At 29.0% G+C, this 27,218-nt stretch overlaps 1 protein-coding gene across 6 annotated transcripts in view; it reads right to left on the reverse strand.

Annotated features, from left to right (window-relative positions):
* LOC136989043 (peripheral plasma membrane protein CASK-like) overlaps nt 1-27,218 on the reverse strand; it is a 262,489-nt gene that overhangs the window by 137,736 nt on the left and 97,535 nt on the right. For all 6 annotated transcript variants that reach the window (XM_067287110.1, XM_067287109.1, XM_067287105.1 and 3 more), the window contains 4 exons: nt 24,247-24,324; nt 10,679-10,765; nt 7,870-8,058; nt 321-399 (listed from right to left, as the gene is read on the reverse strand). In XM_067287110.1, the coding sequence (XP_067143211.1) occupies nt 321-399; nt 7,870-8,058; nt 10,679-10,765; nt 24,247-24,324 (433 nt within the window). The remainder of the gene's footprint in view (nt 1-320; nt 400-7,869; nt 8,059-10,678; nt 10,766-24,246; nt 24,325-27,218) is intronic.

Below are 27,218 nucleotides of genomic sequence, written 5' to 3' on the forward strand. Positions count from 1 at the left end.
TGATTTTTCTTCATTTGTTCAATTTTAACATACTATTAGAAAAATGCATTGCTATAATATTAAGAGGAGACAAGAAAACTTTCATAGAAATGAAGAAAAAAATCTATTAATCAAAATAACAATAAACATTAAAGATTACATACATATATTATTTAATATAAAATTTTTTGATTTAATATCAATATTAGCTACTACTACAGAAAAAAGGGAGTCTGATGGTAAACTCACAATATTTAAATTAATGTTAAAGAGCATTATTCTTAAAATATTGATAACACTTAAAATTTAAAAAAAGAATATTTTTATACTAATATAAATACCTTGTCTATGTATCATGCCACCATGCATAATGCGGGCAACTATACACCTTCCAGTTTCATCCAATTTAAGTGTTATACCCTTTTTAAAAAGAAAATATATTATTAAAAAATTTAACTATCAAGGATTTTAAAAATTTTTAATAAATATTTAACTGTAGAATCTCATTTCTAAATATTTTTGTACGTATTTAACAATTGGTTACATTTCAACAAAAACCAAAATATAACTAATTTCAATTCAGTTTTGAAAATGATATACTATATAAAAAAAACTACAAAATAATTTTGATGATATATAATTTTTGTATTATAAATTGTTTCTTAATAGATTTTCTTTTCAATACTTTTTCATAACCTCTGTTTATTTTAATGCATTAAGTCACTGGTTACACATTAGTTTTTCATAATTTCATATAATTAGAAAGAAATTAAAAAGATATTAAAAGTTATATAGTGGGTGTTCGGTTAATTAACAAATTGGATAACGAACACTTTCACGAAAGATTTTTATGTTTGGACAACGAACACATGATCGGATAACAAACACAAGAGGAAGCAACGTAAAATAACAAATATCGATTGGTATTCCTTGTCTTCAGGCAACAATTCGAAACTTATTGGAGCACAAAAGATGTCGACATCGATGCTCAACCTGGTATATACTGATCGGATAGTATTCCTCCAAACTTTCAAACTCTCCCTTGTAATTCCAGCCTTTTATTTTTCTGATAGAAACAATTCTTTTATAGTATTCGTGAGACTGTCGGGTGGGCATTTGTTAAGTTTTGCATGAGTTTTTATTTTCAAAAGGTGAGAGTATAAGAGCAAAGGCAGAGAGAGAGAGTGGGCAGTATGGCTTGAACAAACCTACAGTCGGCCGCAGTTCAATCTTATCTAAGAAAGATACTGTATTATCAAAAAGACTCAAGCAGCCTAAGGAGTAACAAAAATCACATTTGAGAAATAAAGAACATTGAAGAGCTCATAATGGAACCTGAAACTGATCTGATGACAGAAGAATGCCAAGAACTGTTGAAGAACGTCAAGAAACTCAGTGAGATATGTTTTCTTCTGAAAAAGAGGATTAATGCCGATATCTGCTATTAAAGATCTCTTGAAGTGAGAGGATGTCAGAACAACGGTCTTAGAATGGCATCCAAACCAGGTTGAGATTAATAGGCTTAGGGATCTTTACAATTACAATGCTATTAATTACTTCTGAAAAATCCTGAAGAGAGAAAAGCAATCGACTATAGACAGATTCTATAACCCCCACAAACAAAAAAAAAAATATGACTAATACAAATGCAAGACTGTGTATATATGAAAAACCTTGACAATCGAGTGTTTTTATACAACTGCTAATGTTTTCAACCCCTTCGGGGTCTTCATCAGGCACAGCACAAAGGTAGTTTCAAATGCCCGTGAATGGAACCAAGAAACCAAAGCGAGTTCTATTCCAATTTTTGAAATCAAAGAAATTGGAAGATACAAATTTCTTTGATTTCAAAAATTGGAATAGAACTCGCTTTGGTTTCTTGGTTCCATTCACGGGCATTTGAAACTACCTTTGTGCTGTGCCTGATGAAGACCCCGAAGGGGTTGAAAACATTAGCAGTTGTATAAAAACACTCGATTGTCAAGGTTTTTCGTGGAAGAAAGAATTAAGTTTCATCCAGTCTACAGTAAGAGGTATAGTTGTGTATATATGTATTTTCATTATTACATATAAATAAACGTAGTAAGAAAGTATATATTTTTTATTTTCCGGAGTCTCCAGAATGAATTAATCAAATTCCCATAAAAACCTATGGTAAATCGATAATCGGTTAACGAACAATTCAGATAGCAAACAAAGTCTTGGAACAGATTATGTTGGTTAACTGATCACCCACTATACTTTTCCTGATTTCAAGTACAAAATTGAGAAAGAATACAAACATGAAAAATCTAACTGATCAGCATTAATTAATGAATTAATTTTCAAAAATTACTAAGTAATCAAATTAACTGAAATATTTACAATAAATAACTAATCCACTTTTAAACTTTTTTAGAATTCATTGAGTTTCAAACAAGTACTTTCAATTTAAATCCATTTAAAGGATCATCTTCAGGTTCAGTGAACATTATTATTAATATTATATAAATGTATTATTCAACAGTTATCAAACAAATTTATCAGAAGCATTCCTGAACCTGATGATAACTCTTTAAAAGGATTGAATGCTAGAAAATTAAAGATGGATTAGTTTTTTATCAAAAATTACTAAATATCACTAGATTATAGTTAAGCTAATTAAATAATTTAACAATCTGAACTATCATATATTAAAATTTTCATAAATTTAAATTCATTTATTTGAATTAAAAACATTTTAAAAAACATGCTTGACTGAAATTTAAATCTCCAATTATTGACTAATACAAAGATAGATGGTGTAATTGAAATGCTTAAGTAAAAACTAATACATATATGTATTAATTCTTGAAATAATGTAGCATAACAATAAAAAAAAAATATTTTGAACTTTTTTGATGTGTAAAAATTACTCTCGCCTGATAAAGGCCTCTTAAAGTGTCTGAAAACACTTGTGTGTTCATTAAATTTTGTGCACTGGAGTAAGTATAAGAGGTGTGAAATGTTTTTAATCAATGGTACCAGTTTTTGAGTGTGTTTTGCATAACAATGATTAATAACCATGCTGATCACTGTGTTTAGTTTCTACAACTCTCATACTTGAGACTTGACTGGACATAATTTTATGATTGACCTGATGTGTTTATGTACTGTAAAAAATATTGTATCATTATACATACTCAACTGTAAGTTAAATCATTTAGGTTTAATAGGTTTAATCAATGCCATAACTAGCTTTTTGTGCACCCTTTGCAAGATTTTATTTTTGTCCCCCCCTCTTTTTGGGGAAAAACAAATATGATAGAAATGGTCAGCTAATTTTCAAGTTTAATCAAAAATATTATGGAAACAGCCTTCACAGCAGCAACATTTAAAATATGAAAATGAAAATATAATACTGACTACTTTTTGATATGTCATTTTAGGACCCCTTTGTCCTGGGACCTTGTCTATATACCCATTGCATTTGCCTAGTTCAAGCCATAGAAAGACTGGCAGACCAGCAGTGAGGGCATGTGCCAGGGCACTGGGATGATGAGAAAATTCCAAAATTGTTATTTGGGTAAACTAATAAATTTATAGAAAACTGTCACATATGAATATGTAAAATTACATTATGAAATAAAGTACAGTAGAGAGTCGTTCGTCCGAACCCCGGTTATCCGAATCGCCGGTTATCCAAATGATTTTCAGTCGGACTGTGTCGTGCTGAATCGAACGTTTTTAATACTAGATTTACTTCTAAAGTATAATTTTCATGTTTTTATATTCTTCAATATATTTATTTTGTTTGTACAAAATAAAAAAATAATTTTTTACAATACAATAGCCTTGATTATTATTATAAAAATTTTCGTTAGGCTTAAAATCGATGAAAATTTAACACGAAGCGACATGCAATGGAGAAAAATTTGAACATTGGACAGGTTAATATATTTTTTCATACATAATCGGTTATCCGAACAAATCACTAATCCGAACAACCACAGTCCCCAATTGATTCAGATTAACGACTCTCTAATGTATGTATTATATTAATAAAAAGTGTTTATGATTTTTTAATTTGTAACAGACTAATGAAAGGCTTATCCAAAAGACACCATATTTAAGTTTTTCTATGGTGCCAAATGCTCTAGCCATGGCCCTGACCCAGTTCATGCAAATGTGGTGTAAGCATAAATTATATCTGCCAAACTTAATGTACTGTACTTATTACTGGTTTTTTGCAAAATCAAATTTATACTTTTGTTGTTTTCAATGAACAGTTACATATTTATATTAGTTATATTAATTAAATAATATTTCTAGCATTATCACTGAACAAAAAACTCCATAACATTAGTGCCAAGCCTCATAGTTGTGTGGTAAATACAAATCTTCTGAGTAAGTTTTCCAGAAATAACTTATATTCACTTATATAATTCAGTGTGTTTTTTTTTAATAATCTATGACAATATACTAATCTGATGCTAACAGAAATTCAATCTCTCTTTAATTGAGGTCTCATTGAGGTGCTATTAATCTACCTTTTACACAGTTTGTTTCATTCAACTTCAATGGTTTTTATTACACTACCTTTATAATATACAGGAAAGATTGAAAGCAATTGATACTACATAACTAAACAGGATATTACTGATTAGTGACTTGATTTTTGTCCTTATGTTACAGGTATCCCTTGTACAACACGGTACTTCTACAACACGGTTTCACTCTAACATGGTTCAAAAATGGGGGATATCCCCTATACAACAACATCCAGTTTTGCTCTAACATGGTTTTGAAAATCCTCTGTACTAAATTAATTTTTAAATGTAAACTTCATTATTCAATAATTTTTTTATTCAAGTAAGCATGCACATCATCTCAAATTTGCCAACAGATTTTAAAAATTTTCAAATTATTTTGTGCTTTTCATGAATGTTTTCTTTCTTGTTCTATCAGTTTTCATTAAAGTAATAAATAAGAACTGATCGGTCAAGAAAAAAAAAATTGCACTAACTTTCGTATCAACCAAGTGTCGTTGTCGTTGCTTTCAGACTTTCTTCAGACAGCCTTTAACACTGCCACTGTGTTTTCTTTTTTTAGATTAATCTCTGAATTCAGTAAAGTTTATTTAAACATGTTTTAGGTAAGTGTTATTAAACTTTTTTAATTGTAGGTATTACTTACCTACAAATGATTACTTCATTTGTAAAAATGAAATACAGTGGTATCTCAGTACTCAAACACAAATTCTGGAAAAAGTTACTTGATACTCAACTGAACAAATGCAACCTACTAGAACAAATTTTCGATTAACAACATATTTTTATTTCGTAATCCATAAAAATTCTTTATGATAAAAATAAAAGATATAAAAATGTTGCTGATACTTCTGATCAAGATCAACAAAAAAGGTGAGATGATGATGCTACTTTGTAAAAAGAAAATGCCCTTGTTTAACTAAAAGTAATATTAACAAGTGATACAGTACTCTTATTTGTAATTGTTAGTTAATTACTGATTGGAAATAAATTATCAATTGCTTTAATAAACATATTTCTCTTAGTAACAAAAAAAGAATAGAACACTTTTACTAAATGACACTTTTTCGGAACATAACTACCACGTTATACAAGGGATACCTGTAAATGAATATGTGAGCACTAAATTTTAGCTCTATGGTGGATTTATCGCACATTATTGATGCTGCCAGAGAAATCACACAGAATGGGAGAACACTGGTTTATTATAACGATGGTATGCATTTCAGATAGTCTGTCTGTCACTTTTCAGCCGTGCTTGTTACAAATTGTGGGTTACAGGAGTTTAAATAATACATTCTATTTTGTATACAGTATAATTATCATTAGAAATAGTTGTTGTTTAATGAATTAATTACTTCATAATTAAAGTATCTTACAGGGTGTCATGTCATACAATCTATGTTTACTACTACTAACACGATGTCACTTTGTCACAATAGTGTGTGATAAATCCTCCATGGAGCCAAAACTCAAATATTAATGATAACTACCAATACTCAATGCTGCAATCTATGTAAAGAAACTTTAAGAAGTGAATTTTTTAGTAATTCATAAACAATGAGAGAAAAGTTTGCATTAATAGTAATGAAAATATTAAGTGTCATCATAAAAAAAACTTAGTTGTTCAAGATCTGTAGTCTCATCACATATTATTAATTTAGTGATCATTTTGATAAGATGTATTTTGAATGACAACTATTTGTGCAATGCAGAATGTATCGGTAGTCTCATAATCAAAGGAAGCTATTTGTCAGATCTAAAGCTTACTTTTAGCTTAATCTTAACCAGCATTATATTTGTTTACATTTTTATTTACAGATGACACATCAAGTGTTAAAAATAAAATTAAGCAGTACAACAAAACATTGTCTAGTCCATTCACATTATATCATAATAATAATTTCATCAACAACAAAATAAACATTATTAAAAACTTTTAATACAATCTGCTTTTTGTTTAATTCTTAATTTATGTATAAGTTCAAAGCTTATTATCTGTTCCAACTACTAATTATGCAAATAATAATACCAGCAAAATGTTTTATGTCAAAAGAAAATTCTAAACTGAATGCAAAAAACTTAATCAATGAGAATATGTTATTTAAGCCACTATAAAACTAAGTTAACTGAAATCAGAAAGAAAATACACAGTCTAGTATGATTAACAATCCTGTTTAACAACTAAAATAAGAGATCTTTGTAATTGTTATTAATTCAACTAAGATATGTTCATATGTCTGGAAGGAAAAAAGGCTCACCCATAAATTTGAAAACAGAAATTTGCTTCTAATCCTCAGTGATAAGTTTATCCAACAGTAGTAGTTAAAAAACAGGTTACAGATTGTACAGTTTATGATCAATAACTTAAATTTTTAAAATATTAAATAATAGAGTAACAAATCTATTTGATTCAATATAAACAACATACTTTCATTGTGTATTATTCATTAATATTCCTTAAAGTTTTTTATTATATAGACAGTAAAATCCATATATGTATTATAAAATATAAAAGACCAGCTTTTTGTCACTTTGATATATAGAGATTCATTATAAAAAGGTTAATGATAGTTTTAAGAAAGAAGAAGAAGAAAAATATATATAATATATACATGAAAATCTAGATAACTTACAGTGAAAAATTTGTAAATATTATTAAACAAAATATTTTAATAAATATAAGAAGTTATGCAAAATTTAACAATAAAAATTAAAAAATAAACTTACAGTAACTCACTACTAAGTAAAACCTAACCACTGTGATAACTTAGCACTAATAAAATCTAGTTAAAATTATTAATTATCAAGAATTGTTAATTAATGTAATGTAATCAATGTACAAATTAATTTAAATTTGCTTTCTTGTTAAATTTTGTTCTATTTAAATTCTAAATATGAGCTTATGGAGTTTCAGAAAATTTTTATAATGGCTAACTTTTATTTAAATTATTAATACAAGTATACATTGATTTTGAAAGTATAACTAAAAATATTAAACATTTGTACATTTCAAAAAATTGAAACTGATATCCTTTTGAATAAATTGTAAAAACATTTGTCTACATTTTAGTTAAATTTTAAAATAGTAAAATCTATATTCTTCTGAAGAAATTAAATCAATAAGGTTTGTTTACAAACCTGTTTACAAAAGATTGTAAACACAAGCAAAAAAAAAAAATGATTACAGCACACTAATGAAAATAAACCTTTTAAGCTAATAGTTTTTTATTATTTTCATAAAAGGTCATAATAATTTTTATATAAAATACAAAATAAGAAACATCATATAATATACAGAATATATAAATATTAAAAAAAATATATATATATAATATTAAGAATCTGTTAAACCTAATTTCAGATAATTTATTTTACTTACCATTGGTTCATCAGTATTTTTCTGAAATTGAACAAGCCGAACTCTAGTTACATTTTCCATTTCAGTTTCACCAATGCTTTCACCTTCTTGATTACCGTTCAAAAAGGGTAAAATGGGTGGTGGTGTTACTCGAATGGCATCTTCACCATAAACTTCATGTGCTACTACATCATGTGCTTGAAGTAAAGCCTAATTTAAAAACAATAAAATTTCAATATTTTGGTTATTGTTTCGATAAAATCAAAAAATTAGTGTAAATATTAATGCTTAACTTGCTTTATCCTTCCACATGCTTAACTTATAGGAGGAAACCCAACATTTTCCCCTTTTTGTCTAATGCAAAAGATAGCACAAAGGTCGCCAAAGCACCGGGTGTGTACCGTATCCCATTACAGGATGCACGGTTTAACAGGCAACTGACATACGTCGAATCCACTTACAGATCCCTCCAAGCCAGATTACACAACCATAAATATGATGTAGCAATGGAGAATTTTAACACTGCTCTTGCCTGTTATGCCCCCGAACTGGCGGTTTCCCCATGTTGGGATGAGGCTACCCTTTTACATAGGGTCTTTCACTGACACAACATATGATCGTTAGCAGCATTAGAAATTTATATAGCTGACAAGAATGGAAATTGTGTCAACTCAGATTATATTCCAGTACCACAAGCCTGGAAATATTATTTAAGATTGCCACAGAATTTAATAATATTAATAGTTTCATTTGTAACATACCTCGTAAAAAATTGCTTATTTTATTTATGATGTATATGGTGTGTCACTGTCTCAATCGAATATCTTTTTGAATGTTTAGAAATTAGAACGTGGCAATGTTCGAATGATAAAACTGTTTTTTGTTTTCTGTATTAATTCCTGATGAGGCTGAAAAATTGTGGCTGAAAACATTTGACCAGTAAATTTGTTACTTGTTGTTGGAAATTTCATTTAGATATTATTTCTTTGAACAGCAAGCCTACCACATATTTTTATTGAATTTCATGTGTCTCCCATAATATAACCTGATTAGGGCAGAAACATTTCAAACACACTCAAATCATCTCATTTGGAAGTAATCCTCTAAATCAATATTTTCCAAACCTTTTCCTTGCAGATCCCTTGGAACATGGAACACAGTTTGGGAACAACTGATCTAGGCTACTAAATTTCAGGTTAATTTCTAGTCTCCCCATTTCTTGGAAATACTTAACCAGAAATAAATGCTAAACCCAGTTTAACACTCATGAATGATATACCAAACTTATTTCTATTACATAAACTGACAAAAATAGTGATGTTTTCATTTATCACCCACGGACTGTAAATAAATTGCAGGAATGCGGTAAAAATCAATTAATTAAAACATTTAAACAACATTCATTTCTTAATTCTTTTTACCTCTATGTCCTTAATATAGAAACAAAAAATAAAAATATTGACTACTTGGACCCTGTTTATAAACAGAACTTATTATACTAGTTTCTGATTAGCAAAGAGAGGGGATCTTAGTCAAAAGTCAAAACAAAATATCTTAAAAATATCAGGTGAAAATAAAGATATTTTGTTAATCAGAAACTACACCAGTATAATAAGTCCTATTTATAAACAAAGTCCAAGTAGACAATATAGAAACAAAAAAGAAAAATTAATTTCTCATTAATTTTTTTGGAATATATATCAGATACAAATATGTAAATAATAAAATACTAGTTCTTTAATTTTTCAAATTTGATGAAAATAAGGTCAATAAGTAATTGCATTTTTATTGGTGATAGAATATATTTCATATACACAGTTAATATTTATTTATTAATGTTAAGTTTATTTTTTTGTTTCGTGTGTAATTGGTCTTTTCCATACATTTTATGTAATTCTTTACATGACACTTTTCAAATATAAAATATTTAATATATTTACTTGTTTCACTAGAACTTTTGTTAATAAGATAACAATTGTAAAAAAATAATTAGTATAAGTATGATTATATGTAAATTAAAAATCATTATTCATTCATTTTCAAATTGTCATTGAATATTATTATATAATTATGTAAAACTAGAAGATGAGCCCAACGTTGCTCAGGCAAAAAGTAACAATACCAAAGCAAAGATTAAGATTATTAGATTATAGCCGATTTTACCCATTTTCACCTGATGCAAGAATTAGGCCCCCCCCCCTCTTCTGAGACTAATTAGAGAATTTTTAGATAGGTATAAAAATGTTCGATTTCCCACAAAAAACCACATCTAAAATAGTACAGTAGAGCAGAGTTCTTTAGGGTAATGCTTAAGCCTCTCCCCCACAGGAAGGGATTTCCAAAAAATCCCTTTCTTAGTGTGCATTCTCATGAAGTACCCTAACTGTGTATCAAATTTCAACTTTCAACTCCTAACTATTTGGGCTGTGTGCTTATTGTTATTATCATCAATTCATCTCAATTATATTATAAGATTGAATAATTACAAAACTAAATAAAACTGATAAAAATAAAGAAAAAGCTTATTTATAAAAAAAGATATCAAAAATATATTTCATCATAGCATTATGTTAATTTTATTTTATTTAACAGCCTATGAATACAAAGCTGATTCATTCAGTTGTCACTAACATAATTTTAAGAAATAGTCAAAGATATGTAATAAAGGACTGAAGAGTGAGTGGCAAGAAGTTCAAAATTCTTTGTATAATAAAGTTAAAATAATCAATTATGGTATGTTCCTTGTATGATCTGTTCTCGAGTGAAATTTATGCTTATCACTAATGGTTTTATTTATCTTTTTAAGAATACAAAAAATATATGAACATACTCGAAAATGAGGTTCACACAATATAGTTTTTAATTCTTCTATCTCGGGAGCCAAATCTGGAGGACAATCTTGAAGACTCTCCATGATCTAAAAATTTACAAGAAAAGATTTTTATAAAAGCTATATTTAATATCTTAATAAAAGTATGTAAAAATATTTATAAAACTATTATGCAATACAACAGTCCCTTGTGATTTTCTGAATATTGAATTTACCAACTGCAGATCAATCTGTTAGTTCTTATAGAGATATTAACCCTTTATCTTACAGTGCAGACAGAATTACAGATGTAATAATTTATAGTCAAAATGACACACTGTCAAATTTATAATCAATGGATTACAAAAATTAATGAATGACAAATGAACAAAGTTGCTAACACCACTTCACTATAGCAAACACCATTACATATATTAAAAAGATAAATTAACCACAGAATTTCGTGTTAAAATCATCCACTTTAATTAATAGACATACAGTGGACTGCCTGGAAACTATTATTTTCATGTAACTTTGATGAAATTTTCTAGTACATTTTATAATAAGATATCAACAATTATTGCAAAAGTTTGGAAAAAAATGATTAACAAACAAAAGAGCTAGATACTATTAGCAAAAATAGAATTTCCAACATTAATAGAACATCTTGACTTATATCTTTAAATTAAAATTAGTAGCTGATTACACTGCCATTTTTGGAGAGTTGTTTTGACCTTCAATAAATATTAGATCTGTCTTTCCATTCTACACAATACATCCCCAAATTATGAGTGTACCACCACCAGCTACTCTCTGAGTATTGCTTTTGATTTTGTCTTTTGTCTGCCCAATAATACTTAAAACTATCAGCTCTGTCAAGATTCCACTTTTTCTCATCTGAAAAAATTATTTTTTGTCATCCTTCTCTTTCAAAGTTGTTTCTGACAAAGTTGTTTCTGACAAACAAGGAGAAACACAAACAACTTTGATTATTCTCCTTGAGCTGGTTGCATATCTTTAATTTGATGAAAGAAATATTGTCTGTTAATCTCAAAACATTGTGTACTGTTGATGTACTGCAGCTCAGTTTCAATTCATTTTTGATTTTTTGAACAAAGGTGTTTCCTTGCAGTGCACATTAAACAATTGCACATCATTCTCTAGGTGTTGTCGAACTCTTAAGCCCACTGTTTCATTTTCCTGTTCATTGCTCCTTATTATTAGAATACTTTGGGATTTTTGCATAAGGTTTTCCCAAATTTTTATCAATCCAAGTTACTTTACTTCCTTCTTGGTGAAATACATCAATTTTGATCTCCTTCTCTACGGTTAGGTCCTTCTCTTGCCCCATTTTTAATAATAAGGTATGCAATTTACTAAACCTTTCTTTTCACTTGTTAATCATATTTTTTGCAAATTTCATGGATTCCAATCATTACTATCTTTGTAATTAATTCCAATCAGTACATGATCTATTAATGTTGGACATCCTATTTTTGATAATCATATCTAACTCTTTTCTTTATTAACAAACTTAAGCAATAATTGTTGGTATTTTGCTATCAAATGTACTAGAAAATTTCATCAAAGTTACATGAAAATAATAGAGAGTTTCTAGATAATCACTGTATGTTCTATTATTGATGGAAGGACTGTATAACAGTAGGAAAGTATGGCAATTGGTCAAAATCTGACCCACCCAGATTTTTACATTTTTGGACTCGCAACTTTGAAACATCGAGAAATGTAAAAAATTTGAGCTTTTATTCCCATATGTACGTATGTCTGTATGTGAGGAGCATGATTTTGTTCACTCTTTTTGAAACTTAACTCTTATGCTTTTTGTCGAAAATTTCTAAAATTTTGCAGTGAAGTTTGTGTATTAGAGGGATTGATGCTATTAAATTTTGCCGGTTAAAGTCAAGAGGTGGGGAAATAAAGGAGATTACGTCATATCTCACGTAGGGTCAGACTTAATGACAATATTACTCATTATTAGTATTTACAGTTTTTTTTTTTTTTTTTATAAAACTCATCTGTACCCTCAAAATGAACTTTTTGCTATTTTATAATAAATATAAAAAGTTTTTAATAATAAAATAAAATGTGTGTGGCACCATCTGTTATGACAGATGGTGCCACACAAATGCACTTTTAAATGGCATACCAGGAAAGTTAAGCAATTCATTGCTGGATGTTTTTTAAAATTCATCTCAAAGATGCCCCAATGTAATGATAAAAAGATTTTTGACAAATAGTGACAAATAGAATTTGTCATTACATCAGGATGTCTGGAATGGGAAAGTTCTATTTGTCTGGATGAGAGATTGGAATACTACAAGCAGTTATTTATTGTGACATTGTCACAATGCCAGGCTGCAATTTTTAATCATATTTTAAATTTATTTCATTTAAAATATATGATCTCCACCTCAAATTAGTACTGTAGTGGTTTGCCTCTGTACGTCATACTTTTGCATTAGTAAATGGAGTCATGCCAGTCATCTATTAACTGCTTTCAGAGGAAAAGTTTTGAATTGAAATAACAACTTCTAGTTTGCATCAGAAGTTCATATATAGTTAATCGAGGCCTCATACCTCTAAGCTTTCCATATCTGGTCTCATCTTTCATCTATCTAACTCCATTCTCAAGATTCAGAAAAGACAGATGGAAGATCAAATGGATGATGGTGGGAATTTATAGGTCTACAATTTTTTCAAATTGCAGCCCAATAAACTCTAGAAACTTATGCTTCCTAAAGAGCACAAGTTTTAAAGAAAGTTGCAATATATAAGGGATGGAGGATGCACAAAATTTATAAGATAATCTATTGTATAGAATAATAGAAGGAAACAAGAATTTGTGGACCTTACTGTATATGTATCTGAACTTACAAGTTAGACTCAGAATTCGCTGATGCTATTACTGCTAATCAGATGATGTTTAACTCTGTGTTCTAGGTTTGATGTAAAAGTTAAAAAGTATGCTCTGTGTGTGTTAAAAAAGCTGATGGCTGTAAACTTACAGATTAGGGGTTGATATGAATTACAAGGGATAGTATCTATATAAACTTATGAAATATGCCACTTGGTCTCTACCCATTATACAGTCAAACCTGTTTTTATGCGGTGGATAGGGACCGCATAAAAAAAAACGCATAAAAAAAAAGCATTAAAAAAAAAAAAAAAAAAAATCGCACGAAACTTCACGAGTGGCTATAAAAAATAGTTTTCGCAACACAATTAAAAAAATATTTTTTTATGCGGTCAATAGGGACCGCATAAAAAAAGTCTCACATAGAAAATAACTCAAAACCGTACGAAATAGAATTTATTGACAACAGATGTCAGCACTTGACTGCATCGTCTCGTCTATCGTCTGTTTTACATATTTTTGTCCAGGTGGTGTTTTGTTGACTTAAAAAATAAATTATTTCATTTTTCGCATATTCATGCAATAATATTACTATAATAAGTTTATTTAGCTATAATAAGTCAACGTGAGACATGACAAATTGCATGAGACTAGTCGCCAACTATACCGCACAAATAAAAAATCGCATTAAAAAAATCGCACAAAAAAAGACCGCATAAAAACAGGTTTGACTGTACTCTACAAATATATTCTATCCCTTGGTCTCTATGAAAAATAAGAAAGTCCACAAAAAAAAAAAAAAAAAAAAAATGGTGTTATTAGGCACCTCAATATCTACACTGAATTTGATAGTTACATATTTAGAAATAAATATTTAGCACACAAACAAAATTATTAAAATCAACTAATGAGCCTTTTCCATGCTATAAGCATATCATTAAAATACAAAATAAAGTATGGGATAAAGTATATTGATGGGAAAATGGAATGTCCTATGTTATAACTGTCTCTTAAGCAACTCTTCCAACACAGATAACAAAGGGAAACCCATTGAGAGGCCTTGCTGTTGTAAGTAGATTTTGTAATTAAACAATTATTAATAGCAATAATTTCAGTCACATCCCTAACCCATAAGAAGATGCACAGCGGGTAATCTTTATTTAATAACATTTAGCAAGCATAGTTACCTCAAATTTGGACACTAATGGAAACAGGGAAACAATACTTACTTTATAAAAGTGTTTGTTGGTTAAGACTGCCCTTTAAAGCTAGTAGCTATCCTGGTTTCTGCATCTTTAGATGATGTGCAAGTTAAAAGGTAATCATCCAAGGCATTCCATAAGAACTTTGACATGACCTTTTCTACATTAGGTGAGTTCTTTTATTTATCAGAGGCCTCAACAGCCAACAGGTTTTATGGACCTTTAAACCAACCTAGGTCAAAGAGTGTTGGCAGGGAGCCTTAATATGCAAGTCAAGAATGTCAGCTGCTTGGGCTATAATAAGCTTCTTAGTTTTTTTGTATTAAACTATCTGAGGAATCAGTGGGCGATAGAATGCAGATCGTTTGTTGCTGAAACTTGTTAACCTTTTCGGTGACTTCATTTTTGTTATATATAACAAATTGTTTTGTTTTGTCAGTCATTAGTACACTTATGTTATTGTCTATGTAAAATTTCTTAACAATGTATGGATTGTAGCAATAGCTTATAAAACAGTTGTTCATTGTTTAATGATATAATTAGAGATGACAGAAGCAATCAGAAAATTCAATCTCTTGCTTAATTAAGAAGTTATATTTGATGTTGCAGCAGTCAAAGCTGGAATAAGAGGGGCTAAAACTCTTGGGAAGTCTTAGGATAAATTTTAGTCCCCCAAGAGGAGTCCCAGTTCCAAGACAAAAGCAGCTAAGAATTGACTGGTTTACTGTGTACTTTTCATCTACAGCTAATGAATAGTTCATGCACCTATGTATCTTAAATCCTGCTTTATCTATTGGGTTGTTTGAAAAGTTTATAGCGATTTTTAATAGCCGACAGTTGAAACATTGACAAAACTGTGGAGTTGGAGTCATGGCGTTTTAGTGTTTTAGTTGGAGTCATCAAAAATCCGCCAACTCTGACTCCTTTTTACTTCCCAATTTGTTATGTATATAAAACAGAAACATTGGAATCATGTCAAATTTGACCCACTGAGTTTTTTTGCAAATCTACACATTTGGAAACCTCCTGAACCCAAAAAATGTCAGATAAAAAGGGAACTTGCACGCGCGCGCGCGCATGTGTGTGTGTGGGCATCTAATTTGTTTAATTTCTTTATTCTCTGTTCTGAGATATTAAACAATATCTCAGAATGCATAAAGTTTAAAAAATGTAGCTTGTAGTATAGTAGCTTGTGTATAAATGGGCATTAATATTATTAAATTTTGATTCTTAATTAAAGGTAGACAGGACGGAGACATAGGAGAAGTCATGTGTCATATCTCCAGAGTGGTCAGATTTAATGATTATTTTACTTGTTATTAATGTTCACAAAAATTTGTCTCTAACCTCAAAATTAAGCTTTTTATCATTTTATATTAGTACAGTAGAACCCATGAAAGATGTTCTAGCCTGAGATGTTAGAATGTGTATGGGGGCACAATTTAGTTCAACCACTTTGAAGCTTAATAACTCCTGCATTAAACCATCTGACTTGCATTTAAAAACCACAAAAGTTATTAGGCTTCAAACAGGGTAAACAAAATCGTGCCCCACACACACACAGTCTAACATCCATATCTACAGGAAAAAAACTGAATCTTTTGCATATCTCAACATTTCAAGGTGTCCAGAGTCCAAAAATGTAAAAATTTGGAAGGGGTCATTTTTTGACTGATTGCTTCACTTTCCCTCTGTTATATATCCAGGAAAGTAAAAATCATCAAATACATATTTATATATTGACTATGTCATTACTTAGAGGAGTCTTTTAGCTTTAGAATAAAAAGTTTCTATTTTATTAGAACTCTATATTTATTAAATCTTTTATTCTGAGGTCATGTGATGACATCAGAATTCCCAGGCCTATTTTGATAAGAAGTGTGCTCCTTGTTGGAGTCAGAGTCAGTAGATTTTTACACAACTCCACAACCCTGGATACTGACTGATGCAAAAATGGCTAGAATTGTACAAACCAATGAAAATGTCATGAAAAATGACCTTGAGATGCACCCGTTACAAAAAAAAACTGTTAAGATTATTCAAATATTGTTTAATTTGTCTCATTGCGAAAATGGATGCAAACAATGTGCATTTTCGACACCTGTTTTTTTTTTCTTTTTATCGTAATGGAAAAAATGCTGTACAAACAGCAAAAGAAATGTGTGATGTTTATAGTGGGAATGCTGTAGCAGAATCAACTGCTGGAAAGTGGTTTGCTAAATTAAAATGTATAATTTCAATCTTGAAGATGCTCCCCACTCAGGAAGATCTCCCGTTATTAAAGAAGACCAGATCAAAACATTATTGGATGAAAACCCTCATTACACAACCCGAGATATTGCAGACAGTGAAGTCATCAAACAGTACTGTATTTCAACATCTAAAGAAGCTGAGATACATGAATCATTATGACATTTGGATGCCTCACAACTTAACGGAAAAGAACTTACTGGATCACATCTCCACTTGTGATTCTCTTAAAAAACGAAATGAAAATGACCCTTTTCTGAAGTGTTTAGTGACAGGTGATGAAAAGTGGATTGTTTATAACAACATCAGCTGAAAACAATCATAGGGTAAGAAAAATGAACCACCATTAAAAACTCCAAAGGCCGGTCTTCATTCAAAGAAGGTCATGCTCACCATCTAGTGGGATTGGAAAGGAATCCTGTACTACAAGCTGTTTCCACAGAATTAAACAATTGATTCTGACAAGTATTGTTCCCAATTGGATAAACTGAACATGGCAATTAAAGAAAAACGTCTAGAACTGGCCAATGGAAAAGGCATTGTGCTTCATCAAGATAATGCCAGATTGCACATGTCTTTACAAACACGCCAAAAATTATTGGAACTAAGTTGGGATGTTTTACCCCCCCCATACCCCTTGCCCCACTGGACTACCATTTGTTCCATTCTCTGCAGAATTCCCTTCATGACAAAAACTTTGATACTTTGGAAGCTTGCAAAAACCACATGAATCAGTTTTCATGGGAAAAACTGGAAAGTTCTATGAGATGGGTATCATGAAACTTCCCGTAGATGGCAACATGTCATTAAAAACAACGGCACATACTTAATAGAATAAAAATATATTTTTAGTTTTAAAACAGTTTCTTTTATTTTTCTTAAAAATCACTATGAACTTTTGAAACAAACCAATATCATCTCTAATCAGGATGCAATATATGCCTGGTGCACAAAATCTCTCTACTTTGACCTTATCGTTAAATAGTAATTCGTACATGATGGGATTTCTGTTATAGGTGATAGAACACAATAGTTAATTAATTTAGATATATTTAAAATTAAATTATAGCTATCATAATAATTTAGAACTTTAACCTGAAGATTGCCTATTAACTAGACCAGAAACTTCATATAAAATAAAAACAATTTTGCTGGATATTAAAAGGTGTTATGTATATGATCTTAATAAGTAGTAGACATTACATTAAGATTTTGTCAGAATGTAATCTATTTTCAAACTAAACAGGAAATTAGTAGTAACATTGTGCTTATAGTTAAATGAAGATTTAGTTATGTGCAACAAACTATGTGAAACAAAGAAATATTGTATCTTTAAGCTTTCATTGCAATTTACCAATCTCTTCCAATATCTGCTTTCATAACAAAATGTCTATAAATGAAATCTAATTTCCAAAATATATTTTATTTTTTAAAGTTTATTAAAATATTATACTAAATAAATTAGGTTATGTTATATATAATATATAAACTTTATCAATATTAAATATTTTTTAAAATGCTATATAATCATATAATGATCATAATGATTGTAGGCATTCAAGCATTTCAAATACTGACATAATTCAAAATTAATCAAATGTTTAATGATCAAAATGCAATATTGCATTTGAAACATCGATTTTTTATCAAATACATATTAGGCACACTGCCTGGTATATCTACTTTAAGTGGTTTTATAAAAAAAATTTATGACAACCGCTACAAACAGTAAACATTGTAAAATTTGATGTATAGATGTCATCACATATATAGATGTTATATATAAAGATATATAGATGTTTGGCAAATATACTATAGATATCATCAACATCTAATATTAGAACTTTTATACATTCAGCTACAATTCTGCAATGTATGTGAAAATATTTTAATTTACATAAAAGCAGCATTTACAAACATCAAAGTGGCAAAAATATTTCCTTGGAAAGCAGAAAACATATAAAGTGATCTTTAGTAGTATAATAAAATAGCTTTATCAGGAAATGCAATAAAGAGAGTAGGGTTTCTCCTAAAATCTTAAATAATTTTTTTTTTTTTTTTTTAAATTTCAGGTAATTGGAAAAATATCTTGAAAATCATAGAATTTTACTCTAGTATGTCCTATTTTTGATGTAGATAATGCTACTAAATAAACCATTGTAATATGTGAAACCATTCTTACTTTATATGTATATTTTGACTTGTTAAATATGTTTTTGAATAAATATTGATAATTTTAACTCTCATGGTGTAATATTTAAGCTTCAGCAATTTGGCAAAGTTCCTCACAGACACAACTCTTAAGACTTCATTTATCATCTAAAGCAGGGGTCACCAAACTACGGCCTGTGGGCCAGATTCAATCCGCGAGATCAGTTCATCTGGCCCGCTGCTTCACTGTGCCACAAATGAGCTAAAGTATAATTTTTATATGGAAATATCATAGATTGTAGATGAACTTACTAGGTAGAAAAAATTAAAATAAGTGTAAGTAAAAATGCCAAAATTGGTCAAATCTGATTTTTGCATTTAACAGCAATATAATTTTTAGAAAAATCAGTGAAATAAAAAATTTGACAACGTTTTGCGACTTTGGATATTGGAGCACTTTTTGTGTAAGTACTGTACCTGCAATGAAGTTTATAATAAAAGCGATTACAAGCTTGCTGCAGCGATCATGTTTGTATATTGGTAAATAAATATGTTGGTTTTCTTTTTTTTTTTGTGTGTGTATTCAAGTGTGCTGTATTGAACAAAATGATTATGCGGCCCGCACTTGTCACTCTCTCAGTTATCTGGCCCACTGTGAAAAAAGTTTGGTGGCCCCTATCTACAGTGTAGGATGTATATGTATAAAAATGTATATAAAATATACACAATCTTAATTTGATGTACTTGGCCTCAATTGTGTTTATACAGTAGAGCGTCGATAAGTGGAACGTCGGTAAGTGGAATGGCCGGAAAGTGGAACGATTTTCAGTCGGACTGTGTCGTGCTGAATCAAATGTTTTTGATACTAAATTTACTTCTAAAGTATAATTTTCATGTTTTTTATATTCTTTAATATATTTATTTTGTTTGTACAAAATGCAGAAATAATTTTTAACGATACGATAGCCTCGATGATTATTATAAAAATTTTCATTAGGCTTAAAATCGACGAAAATTCAACACGAAGCGACACGCAACGGAGAAAAATTTGAACATCGGACAGGTTAATGTATTTTTTCGTACAAAGTCGGAAACTGGAACAAATCATTAACTGGAAGGACCCCAGTCCCCAATTGGTTCCACTTATCGACGCTCTACTGTATTGAGGTTTCAACATTATAGCATTTAAGGAAAAACAACATGCATTTGCACACAAATCTAATCCTTATTCATAAATAAACATTTTATTAAACCATAACATTTCTCCATAAAATATAAACAATTATATCAACATAATATTTTATGGAATCTGATTTCAACTACATAACATTATAATCAAATTTCAAAATAACTGCCCAAACTCAAATTTTGTTTTAAAAAATTGACTAATGTATATTTTTATTACAAATCAAATTAACTTTCAAGGTATGAGAGCAAAAATTGTCTGTTACTTTATTGAGAAACATTTCTCAAATGTAAATTTTAAAATAACTTTACTTCTGTACATATCAACAAAACTGAATACAAAATTAAAGATGAAAAATGCTAAGTGGTCGGGTAGTTATACTATATAGTGTTAGAAGACAGAACAAATAATGGCACGGTTTCAAAATTACTAAACTTTATTTCTGATAAAAGAGTTTTCTGCTGTTTTGTTTAATCTAAAAACACTGGTAATAGCTTTATTGTGAAAGATCATAAAATATAAATTAAAATTTTTAAATTAATAATCTAAAAAATTTTACATTAAGTTACTTATAAAAAATACTTTTGTCATTTGAATGATTAAAGGCTTCCTCAATCTAAATATAATATAGATTTTTAAAAATATATATTGTATTTCCCCAATTCTTAAATCCACCATAAATTTGAAATCAAAAATTAAGATATTTTATTCTATTAAAAAAAAAGCTTAAATAATCAATTTTATTAACTTTTGTTAAATGCCAAGTTATATAAAAAAAACAATAAAAATACTATTAAATAGGTAATAGTTGACAGCTTTATTTCCATGGTCTTCTGTATATACAATAGACTTTGTTTTAGATGCTGCATCGTAATGTCATTTTAAAAGCATTTAAACGTTAAAAATTAGTTTAAATTAGAAGTGCAATTACCACCAAATTAAAATACATTTAAACTGATGTGACTACTGAGCAGTTTAGTTAGAAACATTTACTAGTTCATTACACATCATTCCGCTTATGAAGACTTCTGATTTATTGTTTTGGACTGACATTGTAAGATGTCATTTATTCTAAGAAACATCTCTACTTTAAAAATGGGTTTAAAAAAAGTGATTTAGAATTAAGGAGATACAGTTTTTAAATATGTATTCTATTTAGACTAGAAAGTCTTATTCTATAAATGGAAAAAAAAAAAATTACTTTTATCAATAAATTTTAAGTTTATTGCTGCATTTTCAAATTTTATATGTAAATATTAAGTATAACTGTAACAGTCTTTTATATACTAAGTATATAAGCTTAAATTTGCTGTTTTTTAGTCAGAAAAACACTTTTTTTTTCATAGAAAACAAAAACAAATTTATTCAAAGTACTTTTCCTCACTAGTGACACATTTTTTCCATCTCTTGGGCAATGTGTGGATACCACATCAAAAAAATTCCTTCTCTTTCATGGCAAACCACTCATCAAACCATTTTTGGATGTCTTCATAAGAATTGAAGTGCCGCTCAGCGAGTGCATGGCCCATCGATAAAAACAGGTGATAGTCAGAAGGGGCCAGGTCTGGTGAATAAGCGGGATGGGATAGCACCTCCCAGTTGAGTGTCTCCAAGTAGTTTCGGACCAATGCGTGCAATAATGTGTTGTCGTGGAGGAAAATCAGCTTGTCATGTCTTTGCTGATAATCTGGCCTTTTTTCACGCGGAGCACAGTGCAATTTGATCAGTTGTTGGTGGTAACGGTGGGCATTGACAGTTTCACCAGGTTTCAATAGCTCATAGTAGTCGATACCGTGCTGATCCCATCCTAAGTGATTTGGTCTTGGGGAAGATGTTGATGGTTTGCCTGGATCAACCCATGATTTCTTGCGTTTAGGATTCTCAAAATATATCCACTTTTCATCGCCTGTTACAATCCAATGCAGAAATGACTTTCTTTTTTGTCTGGCAAGCAAGATTTCACATGTGTTTTGGCATCGTTCCATCTGCCTATCATTCAATTCATGCGGCACCCATTTTCCGATCTTTTGAATCTTTCCCACAGCACATAGACTCATGGAAATGGCTGGTTGAGTAACACCCAATTGCTCAGCAAGCATTTTTTGCAACTGGGTATCATCCTCATCCAAAAGAGCCTGCAATTGATGGTCCTCAACCTTCCTGGGCCAATTTTCACACTTCTTGTCGCTAAGGTCAAAATTGCCGTCTTTGAACTGATGAAACCAATCTCTGCACTTGGTTTCCAATAAAGCACTGTTGCCATACGCCTCCACAAGCATTCGATGTGCTTTGGCAGCCAATTTCTTCAAATTGAAGCAGAAAAGCAGAGCTTGCTGCATATACTCTTTTTCTAGCACAAAACTAGACATGATTACCAAAGGAAAAATGTATGTTTATATGAAATTGCTAATGATGTGCACTGATTAATGTTGACAGATGTCAAAATCATCAAAAAAAAAAACAAGTATGGCGTCTCCATGGTAGCTTAATACGCTCGCTCACGCCATCTATTAGCAAACAGTGGATTTAAGCTTATACATGTAGTATACAATTAAAATGTTTTATCTCAATTATCACAAATATTTAGCTGTTTCATTTCTAATATTCTTCTCAATTGGAAAGGTTGCCAAAAGTAACATTTACAAAATTAAATTTAGGTAATACAGTAAGACCCTGCTTAATGCTACTTCAATTAACACTGTTTTGATATAATGCGGTCTGCTCGAAGCCTTAAAAAATGCTCAAAATTTACGCTAATTCAAATCATTGCGACATTTTGTTGTTTCATATATAATATGACACGAACCAATCAGCAAAAGGTAATAATTCATCATATTGCTGTACTTTCCTTAAATCTATGTTTGTTTTGTGCAATTTTGGAGAAAATATAACATCATGGATGCCATAGGAAATGTCGACTTCGCTTGGCAAGAATTAACTGATAAATGGAAGACGTTATGGCTGAAAGTATCCAAGAATTCTCAACAAGAAGAGCCTATCGCTGTATCGTTAGGTTGACCAAATTGTCAACCTAATTGGTACAGCAAAACTAGGGGATGTAGACAAGCAGGATATTGAGAAGTTACTGCAGGTTTCTGGTGAGAACCTTACCAATGACAACCTTCAAGAACTAGCAGAACGAAGAATTCGTGTAGAACTGGAAAATAGTGATTCTGAAAACAAAGAACCCAAAGAATTTCTCTACAGATTTCCTTAGTAAAAATCTGATAACGATAACCAAAATTATTAATCAAATTGTAGCAAATGATCCAGATTTTGAAAGGAGTGAAAAAGCAAAACGAGACATTTTGGATGCGATCTTCTGCTACCAACATTTACTTAAGGAAAGAAAAAAAGCAACAAATGAAACTGCACAACTTTATCACAAAAAACAAGAATTTCAGGAAAGCCAGGACCTTCATCACAAAAAATGAACTTTACATTTCTGTATGAATATGTTTGTGTGTTATTTAACATACATTGTTATGCAAATTAATATAAAAACTAAAAATTAGAGTAAAATTTGTTTATTTTTGGTCACGTGTTCCCCTTTCCCTATTTACTCTATATTAAAATGACCTCGTTTAACGCTGTTTCACTTAGCTCTTTGTCATCTAGGAACACATCCTGCACGTTAAACGGGGTCTTACTGTACAGTAATTATTATTATTATTTTTTTAATGATGCCATTACAGTTTAACAGATTATTTTGAATGCTATATTTTTTTTGTTTTATGATTCTATAATATCATAGCTGTATTAACAATTAAATAACATATAATTTATTATACTGTATATTATTCTATTTACAAAAATTAATTAGAATTAAGCAGTTATTAATTACGATATGTTTGAGGGTTATAGAAATAAAAATAAACATAAAATAAATGTGCTCATTTGTAATTTAACAATGATAGATTCTTACTTCTTTTGCTCTAGTCAAAGCATCAGATGGAGGGCACTTTACAGGACTATAGGAACGAGTGTTTATCCTATCATAAAGCTGAATAAAGAAAAACAAATTATATCAATATTGTATTATCTAGTAATTATAAATAAAAAATATATACTTTTAATATTAATATGTTATAATAAAATAATTATACCAATTTTTTATATAAATTTATATATATAAAATTTAGCTGAAATATTAAAATAAATAAACTTTATAACTGTGTATTAAATATTTCATATTAATTATAAAAGCAAACCTTTACAAAAGTATTTAGTAAATCTTATTTAATTACATGTAAACTACAAATTAAAATTTTTGATTAATTTAAAATCTCTTTAAATTGACATTTTAAAACAATTTAATTAAAGAAAATGATTTTAAATATTATTATAAATATTTCATTACAATCTTGAATATATATAATTCATTTCCTCAAATATATAAATAAATAAACAGAAGATATTTGTTTACATTTTATACACAATTCATAAATTAATATAAATTAAAAAATATAAAATAAATTGTTTTCATAACATTTTAGTAAATAACTTCATTTATTACAATAGAAAACATGTTTTTTCTTGACATTTTTGCTTCATATGTCAGAAATAAATATGTGATACAAAAAACATTTTACATGAAAAAATTAATTAAATTAGAATTAATAAGAATGCTGAATGCTGTTAACTATAAATTCTATCTGTTATTGCTATAAATCAACTTCAACTTTATTTTAGTATTTAAATTTCTAGAAAATTTCATTTCTATACAAAATTCAGTTAAGTTCTTACAAATCTATAATATAAAATAAATTCAACATATTATATTCAACATCTAAAGTTAGCAGATATTCAACTCCATCTGTATATTAAATTAACAGGAATTTCAAAAACTTCTGTAGAAAATTCTATAGAATTTGAATTACTAAAATTGTTTCTAATAATAACAAATAGAATTTATAGTTAAATACTGTATGCTGTTGTTGTTATAAACAAATTTAGTTAATAATTTGAATTCTAGAAATTCATTTTTAGATAATTAAATAATTATTAAATTAATGAGAATTTTATTATTGTTTATGAAGACTATTCTTTTTCTTCACAAAAAATTGTTTTCCTTCATAATAAATGAAATTTAATAATAATTCATTCAATAATCACGAATTAATTTTATTGAGTATATTTTTAAAAATACGAAAATATTTATAATCAATATTTTTAAATAATAATATTTACGGAATTTTAAAACAATTTATTTTTTAAATTTTAAAATATTTTAATTGGATTATTTAACTCATCGTAACTAATCCGATAACTTCAAATTTATGCGTAGAACCGGGCGATTTACTTGTGTCTAAATTCGTTTTTCAAAAACGACATTCTTATAGAAATAAATTCGTACATTTAAAAATATATCCTTTGTGAAGGCACATTAAACATTCATACTGCATTAATTGTTTACATAAGAAGCATCTGATTCTGACGTCACACCTCATAATCCAATAGCATTTAGTTCTGACACGAAGCTTAATGAAAGAAAAAACACAACCAACCTTAGCTTTTCTAATTGTCTGTTTATCAAAAACGTTCCACTGCTTCATCATGCTGTATAAGAAATACATAGCGGCGAAACATGTCCCGATAACAGTTTCGATCACGTATCGTCTATACACAAGACTCACTCCACACAAGACAGAAAGAGGCGGAGAATAGCCAGCCAATAGACGGCGTCTTTCATACAAACACTAAAACTCTAAAATCTCTTATATAGTCATTCTGGCCTGAGGCCAATTCTATAAAGCACGAATATATGCATGAAATAATCGTTTTGTTTATTATTCTTCTATTGGTAAACGACTACGTTTCCACTTGAAAGAAATGCTCGTGCGGTGATTAAATATGAATAAAAACTTTTTCACCGACCAAAAAAGTTACTCATGCGAATCTTGGTTTATACTAGAACTCGTCTATAGTAACTCTAATCCGCAATAAGACACCACGACAGCAATCTATATTAAACGATGAAGAATTGATTTAACCTGAAGTCAACAAAGCATCACAGAGAGTAGGCGTAGTTTAAAAATACTGTATAAACACAGTTGACAAATACTAAATTTTAATTTTTAAATATACCTGTAATAAATTTGAAGTACTGGTTCCTTAAAAAGAGGAAAGAAAGAAAAAAACAAACAGTACAATCCTATTGAGATGAATGTATCGTCTAATTTGGCCCGTTAACGTCAAACCAATGAGAAAGAATGCTGAAAATGCACTCAAGTTGCTTTGCGTCGATATTTATCATTTAAAACAGTTTATAGGCACTAAGTTAATGTTGTTGTTTTTATTCTAGTGAAAAGGAAAGGAAAAATACAAACATGTATTGATTAAAAGTAACTTTCAAAAGTTAACTATATTTTTTAATTAATTTTTAATTAAATCAATTCTTCATTGTCATGAAATCTGTCATAAAACTCCGATGATAAACATAAAGAAAATAATTTTTGATTTGAAATTAAGAACAATATTTTTTTAAACGCGTAAAATATAATAATTAGTAGAAGATAAATGATAATGAGAGGAAAAAATGAAAAATAGGAGTAGAAATTTGTTATTTATAATAAAAGTTAAAATAAAGACATTTTTTGGCGATTAAATATGCAAAAAATATATAAATATTTCATTACTCTTGTGTATGATTTATTATATTAAATTTCATTACGTCAAATTTTAAAAGAATGAAGAAAAAATTCTTGACAACTTTCAACCATGTTTAAATTTAATTTATTAACTCTCTGCTAATCAAATAATACTTATAATATTTATCATAGAAAGCGAGAAATTACTCTAAAATTAAATAAATTTAAAATCAATCTAAACATATAGAATTAAACTACTTTAAGACGAAAAAAAATTACGGAAAAAAATGGAAATTTGTATATTACT

This window comes from Centruroides vittatus, unplaced genomic scaffold, assembly GCF_030686945.1.
Source record: "Centruroides vittatus isolate TY-2023 unplaced genomic scaffold, ASM3068694v2 scaffold_435, whole genome shotgun sequence".
NCBI lineage: Eukaryota > Metazoa > Arthropoda > Arachnida > Scorpiones > Buthidae > Centruroides > Centruroides vittatus.